Here is an 8,353-nt window from a genome sequence, read left to right on the forward strand (position 1 = left end):
CTATTGTGCAAATTTTCCAATCTCAGGGACGTAATTGGTGCAATTGGAATCTCAGGGATAATTTTGGTGCACGGCGTCAATCTCGGGGACCATTATGGGAATTTAGTCAAATTCCCTTCCTCGTAAAGGGCGTTAAAGCGTGACCCCCCTTCCAAATAAATGGCTTCCTGATTAGTCTCCCTTTCTATATTAGAATTGGAATCATAATCATAATGAGCTCCTTTCTTTTTAGGAAAGGAAATATCTTTTTTCCTTCTAATTGGCCTTTTAACTAGTATCCATGGGCCAAAATCCGAAGAGTCTTTAACACTAGGCTCCTATGCATTAATTCCTGGATTATTATTTCCCTTTTGGTCTTTCTCACTGTCAACAGTAGCTCTTTCCCCAGTCGTCTCTTTTGGTCTTTCTCACCGTCAACAGTAGCTCCTTCCCCAGTCGTCTCACCGCCACTTGGGTTTGCCGGTTGTGACGGCATTTGTCCTCTAAGATTTTTTAGCAAGAGTAAAGTCGATGCCCATATTTTCCACAAGAGAAGCAGATTTGATGCAACCCTTCATACTCAATATTTAGTTCACTACCCAACATAGAGATTCGAGGTACCAATTTTTTAGCCAGATCAATTTCCACACATATTCTGGAAAATTTTCCTCTTGAATGTATAGAAGTCGTACGATCGATTTTGAGCATATGACCAATGGCTGATCCCACCCTCCACAGGAAGCGTTGATTATAAAGCTCAATGGGCAAGTTAGGTATGCGAATCCAAACAGCAATCTTTCGAACAATATCTTCTGATGTGATGAAGAAGGGTCTCCATCTCTGGACGACGAGGTAGTGACCCGCAATCATCCATGGTCCTTCCATAAGCGCATGAAAGTAGCCCTCATCATCTGAAAAGTGAATAAGAAAATAGTCACGGTCCATATCAATAACATTAATAGTACCATTTCTTATCCAGTCCCTTTTCAGACGTTGTTCCAAGAAGGCTAGACCAACCCTTTTGCCCAGCAATTTCACAATAAGAGCATTTTTCCAGGGCTTGCACCAATCCTCAAATTCTTCATTTAATTGGTTGTAACTCAATACCAATTCAGAATTAAGTATTATGAACGTACAGATTTATTGATGTCAAAATTGAAAATCTGTTTTTCTCAGCATAACACGTCATATTTCAAAAATTTATATCTTCTAAATTATAACTCCAAAAATTCTAAAATTTTATAATAATAAACTAAAAATACTAAAGTTTTATTTAATATTTAAAAGAATAAAAATTTAAATATATATATTATTTTTTTAATATAATATACACCGATCTAACGAAAAATAAAACGATGTAAAATTATGAAAGAAAAAAAAAAGAGACGGATTACAAAGAAGAATATGTTTAATATCTATATGCGAATCCAATTATCATATATATATATTTTTTTAAAGATATTAAATTATATTTTAAATAACAAAGGAATACAATGTAGTCCATAATTTAGGACAGAAATAAAATAAAGAAGACGTGTGGGGGATCCCAAATTCACTTTATGACAACATGAAAAAAGGAAAGGAAAGTAACAAAAGCTATAGCTCCTGGCAAAGAAACTCTTAACTACTTTGCAAACATCTTCACATATTATTATTTAATAAGGTATTATTTTTGTCTCCAATATTTGAAATAAGTCTTATTTGTGTTTTTAACGTTTAAATCGTTCTATTTGTATTTCTAATATTTGAGAAGTGCAGAAAAATGTTGAATATGAAGTGAATAAATGTTGTATTGATAATGATTGATTGATATTAAATGACTAATGGCATATGCACTTTTATTATCTGAGATACGAGTTTTCTGGGTAGATGCAGTGGCTTGCTACCACTCGTTCCAGGTTGAAATTCGATACTCTGTTGACCCTACGTCACAAGATGTGGCCGAACACTTTAACTCCCCAGAAATTCCCCCAATGATATGATAAAAGAATGATTTTGATTATATGCATAGACTTTTGGGGATGCGCGCACGGAGGGACTGTCCAGGGTTAGCTACCAGATATGTCGGGTTTGGCTATATAACCGACAGATGAGACTCATCAACAATAGGGCATACACACATCATATGTTTTTGTCTGTTTTGCTTGAGTGTGCATTACTTGGTTTGCCTAATTGACTAGCCATGCTTAACTGCTAATTGTTCTACTTGTTGTAATTACAACCTATTTGTATTTTCTTTACTTGTCTTGTATGTCTTTGCATCTGATATACTCCTCGTTTGGCGAAGGTGTGACAATGGTAGTTCTACCGGTGTTTCGGAGGGTTGGAGGAGTGGAAAGTGAAATGTTAGGTTAAAGTTAGAACTAGGACGAAAATACCTTAGATAACTTACCAAAACTCTGGTTTAGTATACTTCTTAAGTTTAACTCTGAGCGTCGGTGTTCTAAGAATGCCTCTGGATTTCTCGAGACCTTATATATTACCTATGTTGGCACCATTACCATGCTGAGAACCCCTGATTCTCATTCCATACATATATTGTTGTTTTCAGATGCAGATCGAGAGACACCTCGCTGAACATATAGAGTTTCCTGTGCAAGTGAAGTTTGGTGTTTTGGGATGCTGTATTTTGTATTTATGTTATGTATATAGAATCTCCTCTGTATGTATTTTATGTTTGTCTCTCTTAGAGGTTGACATGAAAAAACAGGTTGTCAGTTTTCTATTTTGGGACATTTTAGGTTATATATATATATATGTATTTATACTCCGGCCGGCCTTGGTTTCGCATGTCGAGTTTGGAGCTTGATATTTTGTATCTTTGATATTCTACTCTTTATGTATATAAGCTTTATCCTTTCTTTTTTATCAGGCTACATTTACGTGTGCGGTGCGCTTTTCTTTTTGCGGTTTTTTGCTTAAACTTTTCTTCAAGGCTCCTAGGTACGAATTATTTCAACTATATATATATATATATATATATATATATATATATTATTTTAAAGATCGTAATATCTCAACCTGCTGTCGCTCCGATCTTTACCTTTACCTTTTCTTTTGTGAACTAGCTTATTTACCTTCGTCCGTTCACGAAAACGCGGGAACTCTTATTCATTTAACACTATACTTGGACACCGATGCAGCAGCTCTTGCTCATTTGATACTGTATGCGACCCATACAGCGCGTTGCTTTCAAGCAACGACCTAGTTTTAGCGCAATAACGTCTTTGAGCCATGTCATAAAGATTCGACTAAATTTTTATGTTGGCGGTTGAAAGCCTAACACAACCCTTACTGCAGGTGTAGCATAAGAAGAGTTGTTATAATTAATTAAAATAATATAGAATGGGTAGCATCTTAGTAATTTTTTTCAGAAAAATGCAACACACTCATAAAAAAGTCTCAAAACTAAAAAAGATCTTCAAAATGAGGAGGCGACAAATGTTAGTGAATTAGTAAATGATCCTGCATTAACTTCTCTTGAACCTAATAGAAAACCATGTCTTTTATAGTCTCTCATAAGATATGTGACTATTTGAGAACTCAAACACAAACAATGTCTTTTGCTACTCTTTCCTTTTTCTAATTTCAGTTGTCATGTTTTACCCAATTAATTAGGATAATTGTGTTAATCTAAATGTTTGAAGAATCCTTCAATATCAACTATCAAGCCTTTTGCGCTCTCAAATCAAAACCAATTTTTTCAAAGAGCACTTCTTAAATTAAAAGGCTTTCTTCTTTTATATAGTTCTTACTTCTTACAATGACTGAATTGATTTGTCGTTTTAAACTTTACTTCCTTCCTTGTTCCTTCACAATCCCATGAAGTATCTAAAGATCCAAATATTGAGAGTTGAATTCTCTAACAACTTATGCTGTGCACTTTTTTCTTTCCAACTATTGCAGCTATTTGAGTTAGAAAGTTGGAGAATCCACATGATTGACAGTTACTATTTTACATTTGCATTGTTCTCTCTTTAGAAAGAATGCCGGAAACCTCTTCTAATCTTCCTACGAAACGGCCGGCATGCCTCAATGCTGAGGTCAACAGCTGCCGCAAGTGCCATGAAGATGGCAGCATCCTCGACGCATGTAACGTGTCGCAATGCCAGCTGGACTAACGGTTTACTTCGTTTCCCTTCCCCTTGAACTCTACAGCTCATGACAAAGCCTCCGCCTACCGGAGTCAGCGCACCAAAGTCCCCACTGCTCTGTGGACTAGGTACTGGACTTGCTGAGGTGTTTGCAGTCCGCATGTGTCTTTCAGTGTCTATGAAAAACTCGCCACCCTTTTCAGCACTTAAAAATATTTCTGACATGAGAAGTTCACCGCCTTCCCGAGCCTCAGATAGGACATGGAATCTAAAGCAGACAGAGTCTCGGAGGCCGCGTTCGCGCCAAGCTTCAAGCTTTCCCCACGGCTGCCAGCTCTCTGGTCTACAAGCGTCCGGACGAAGAATTAACCAAGCTCCTGGGTTGGACCTTGCAACCCAATCACAACCTGAAGATGGAACAAAGGGAGTTGTTATGAAGGCTGCAGCTACAGCTGAGCCGGATAGATCATGTATCTTCACCTTCCACCCTTTTCTCTCTCGCCTCTCGATCTCCAAGTCGGAAATTGTAGAACCACACCAATAATTGCTCAATGGATCAATCTGGGAAACTCTGTCATTTCATAACTATCAAAGATTTTATTAACAACAGAACAAGTTTACTGAAATCTGCACATTTTGTAGATTCAGATCCAACAGACAGAAATAGTGAAGCTAACACACTACAGTTTCCAATTAAGACTATTTGATTTGGGAGAAAGATTTTATTCATTAGCAAAAATTTTGGGCTTTAAGTTCTTATGTAACATATAGTTCTTTTCTTTTTTGGGGAGAATTGTAAATTAAAACCTTCCATATTCAGTGGTAATTTTATAATAACATGTTAATTAATGAATCACCATTTATCATGCAACAAACCAGACTTTCAATTCATGCAGATACCTGAAGAAATATTTATTTGGGGCCAAGATTTGGTGGGTTATGGTTCTCTGAAAACATGATATTCAGTATGATTTTGTAAAAGGGATGCATTTCATTTGACGAATTGTCATTAGTGCCTAAAGAAGTGAAAGATAAATCATAGATGAATTTAAAATTTTCAGTTCACCTGTCCTTAGTTAACTTGACACTGAAGATTGGCTGCTTGATGGACCCTTGCAGTTGAACTATCTGAGGACTCAATGTGGTAACATCTTCAAACTGGAATACGTATCGAGGGTCGGGATCTAGCTTCACTCTTAAGTGTAGCTCGGCAACTGGCCGTCCGTTCTCCGGTCTTCTCTTCCCAATACCTATCCACCCACTAAAAAGAGTCAGTGGCTTTCCTTCGCGCCACTCAGGGCCTACCTGTATTTTAAAAATCCCAATTTGCTGCCTTTTGATGCCAACTCCACAATGGGAGCCCTTCCTACCTGAGAAAACAACAATCTCCAAACCAGCATGAGTATTATAGAAACAACCGGGAGCCAACAATGCTTTTAGATCAGATTCCTCAAGGTAAAAGCTAGTAGCAACATTCTCGACGTCAGGTATAGCTTCGGTAGAGGATATCAAGGGGACTGATGATGTTTGAACAGGAAAACCCCGGAGCCGTATCTCACAAACAAAAGGAGAAGGTGGCTTTTGAGTTCTAGATCTTCCGGTGCTTCCCTCAATTCCGGCACATCGTAGCCCAAGAGAGCCTATTGATAACCTAATGAAGGCCTGAGGATCCATATTTGTCACAATCTTCCCCCCATTGGATACAAACAACTACTTTCTAAGAGCTCAATGTCTGTGAAATATGTGAATTAAATGATAATCAAATTCCGAATAAATAGAAAGCAGAGAAGTTGGCTATAAAACAATTTCCATTAGACATGACTATATGTTTGAGACATAACAGAAAGTAAAAATTTGATTAATTTACAGAAACTAATTTGGCTAACATTTACTCATGTTACACAAAGAAAACACACTTTACTTAGATCTTGAGATTCTATTATACAATAAAATTCTTGATGACTTGGTCACGAAGGTTTATGCATTACGAAGGTGAATAGTAGTTGAAGGTTATAAGCTATTAGAACTAAGGGAGGAAAAAGGAAAAAGACAGATAAACAAGAGCTTTTGGTAACATTAGAGAAAAATCCCAATGTCGCCAAGCACTAGAGGATATGAATTGAAGATCAAAAACTGCAATTTTTGTTGTTCTGTTGAATAAGTAGCTGTTAATATCAGATAAAAATGTAGTTAATTCACGCCTTATGCATGCAGCAACCCATTGGCCAGCGACAAACTCTTAAATGGAGCTCCGATCCGCGACGGATTAGTCCTTGGCCTACCGGGTTTGAGGATACCGTGGGAAACCAAAAAAAATTCACGCCAACCGTGATCATTAAAAATCTGATATTATTTCAAATTATATCTTTGTGTTGCAATTGCAATTATGATATTGAAAGGGCCAATTTAAACAAGCATGACCTCTTATCAGCTTTGCATTTTGATCCATGATACAACTCTCCGAATCAAGTATGTATTCGAACTTGTAAAAAGCTCACTCCTTGCTGACAAAGATATCAGCTTAAAAGCAGGAATTGAAAAAAAAAAAATCTTAGCCATAAGCACTAAAAAGAAAGGGAAGGGAAAATAAAAATGGGTAAAAGGATAATCAATGGTTGAGATACTTTTTGGATAAAGAAATTCGTTCCGCAGGAGTACTGTAGAAGATCTCTTGTTCAGGTCATCGGTTACAAAGTTTTCACAACTTCCTTCCACTTTAAGAAAAATAAAGATCAAACAACAATTGAATTAGAGCAATGCACACTTGGTTGACGAAAAAGGTGCTAACAGAGTCAAATTATTGATTTGTTCAGCTCAAACCGATCTGAAAGTTAAAATCAAAAGGATTTATCTGCATATCCTTTTCAGTTCAAGAACACACTGACAAAGACAACTAAACAATTTAGATCAAATTTGATATTTTCTAGAGAGGCTTTACACCAACCAAGTCCTTATCTAACTATGAAGAATATTACAAATAGCGGGACAGGGAATCCTCCCAATATTATTCTCTTCAAAAGTTCAACAAAAAAAAAACATATAACTTGCACGTCAAGGGACTGTGAATTCAGAACACTTTCCAATCAGAATCACTCAACAAATCCAAGCATGAAAAAGATCCAAGTATAAACTCTCATCACAAGAAGTAGTGAAATTGTGAACATGATAAAGGGTCAAGTGAAAATTCTAACACCACCCCATAATTGCATCAATGAAAAGAAAACGGCAACATGAAAACTAATTAAAGTAAACAACAATGAAAGAACAAAACAGAACAAAGACAAAAGTCAAAGCCATATATATATATGAGACAAAAATGTACCAACAAATTGCATATATAACTTAGACAGTTGACAAATAATTCATCAAACTTGTACTCAAAGAAACCAAAGCTAAAAGCTCAAAATCTATTAGCTCAATTTTCTCATTAAAAAAATGAAAAAGAAAAAAAAACACCACAACAAAGAGATCATTAAGGCAACAATAAACACTGACAAAACCCAACTTAGGAAAAAAAAAGGAGAAAAAAAATCTCACCTTTTTGCAGTGTCCAAATTGCAAGTCTTTGAGTTTGAAATGGGTGATTGATTATTTGATCAAACAAAATTCAAGGAAAACATTGAGGAGAGGCAAAACGAAGAGAACCCATATCCATATCCATATCTATATTGATGGAGATTTTGTTGTTGATGATCACAATAACAAAGGTATGATTTGTAAGCGCGGATCACGAGAAAACAATTATCACAACAATCACTGAGATATAATCATTTAATTTATTACGTTACCGCAATATTTATCTTTCTCTGTGGAAAAAAAAAAGGTTTTTCTTTTTTCTCTTTCCTTTCTGTGTTTTCCTTCTTGTGTGGGGAGAAAGAAAGAGAGAAAATAATTTTACGCACTTTGCACACTATTTGTCACGAAATAGACGGAGAAAGTAAAGGAATCATAGTTGTCTTTTTCATTTTTGTTCTTTTCTTTATTACATTGCTAATTTCCTATATAAATAAAGATATTTATTTAATTATTTTCATGTCAAATTTTCATCATTATACAATAAGTATGACAGCTAATTATTTTTAGGCAAAGATTCACACGTGTGTTCATGTGAACTTAATAATTAAAAATTTTTAAATAATAATTTAATTAAATATATTAAATTATTTAATAATTTTTAATTAATAATTTTATATAAAAATAATTGTATATAAATTTTTATTTTATTTTTATTAGGATTTAATTTTTTAGATTTTTCATATATTTTCTAATGGAATAGGTTA

The 8,353-nt window shown here is 35.3% G+C and overlaps 1 protein-coding gene across 2 annotated transcripts; it reads right to left on the reverse strand.

Moving 5' to 3' along the window:
* Positions 1–3,418: 3,418 nt before the first annotated feature.
* Positions 3,419–8,051, reverse strand: LOC112775388 (uncharacterized). 2 transcript variants are annotated; one of them, XM_025818973.3, is made up of 3 exons: positions 7,611–8,051; positions 5,140–5,805; positions 3,419–4,644 (listed from the first exon to the last, which is right to left on the reverse strand). In XM_025818973.3, exons 2-3 carry the CDS (start codon positions 5,745–5,747, stop codon positions 3,957–3,959), a joined length of 1,296 nt encoding a protein of 431 aa, XP_025674758.1. In that variant the 5' UTR covers positions 5,748–5,805; positions 7,611–8,051; the 3' UTR covers positions 3,419–3,956. The 2 variants fall into 2 exon arrangements, with proteins under 2 accessions (XP_025674758.1, XP_072085121.1); XM_072229020.1 differs by having other exon boundaries at positions 5,140–6,787; positions 7,611–8,049.
* Positions 8,052–8,353: the final 302 nt, after the last annotated feature.

Source organism: Arachis hypogaea, chromosome 19 (genome assembly GCF_003086295.3).
Source record: "Arachis hypogaea cultivar Tifrunner chromosome 19, arahy.Tifrunner.gnm2.J5K5, whole genome shotgun sequence".
Classification (NCBI taxonomy): domain Eukaryota; kingdom Viridiplantae; phylum Streptophyta; class Magnoliopsida; order Fabales; family Fabaceae; genus Arachis; species Arachis hypogaea.

Bases quoted from the DNA above. Each gene is read 5' to 3' on its own strand.
- LOC112775388 (XM_025818973.3), bottom strand. From the start codon at position 5,747: ATGGATCCTCAGGCCTTCATTAGGTTATCAATAGGCTCTCTTGGGCTA. The intron at 4,645-5,139 runs GTGAACTGAAAA...ATGAAATGACAG, and splicing joins GTCAAGTTAACTAAGGACAG to AGTTTCCCAGATTGATCCAT.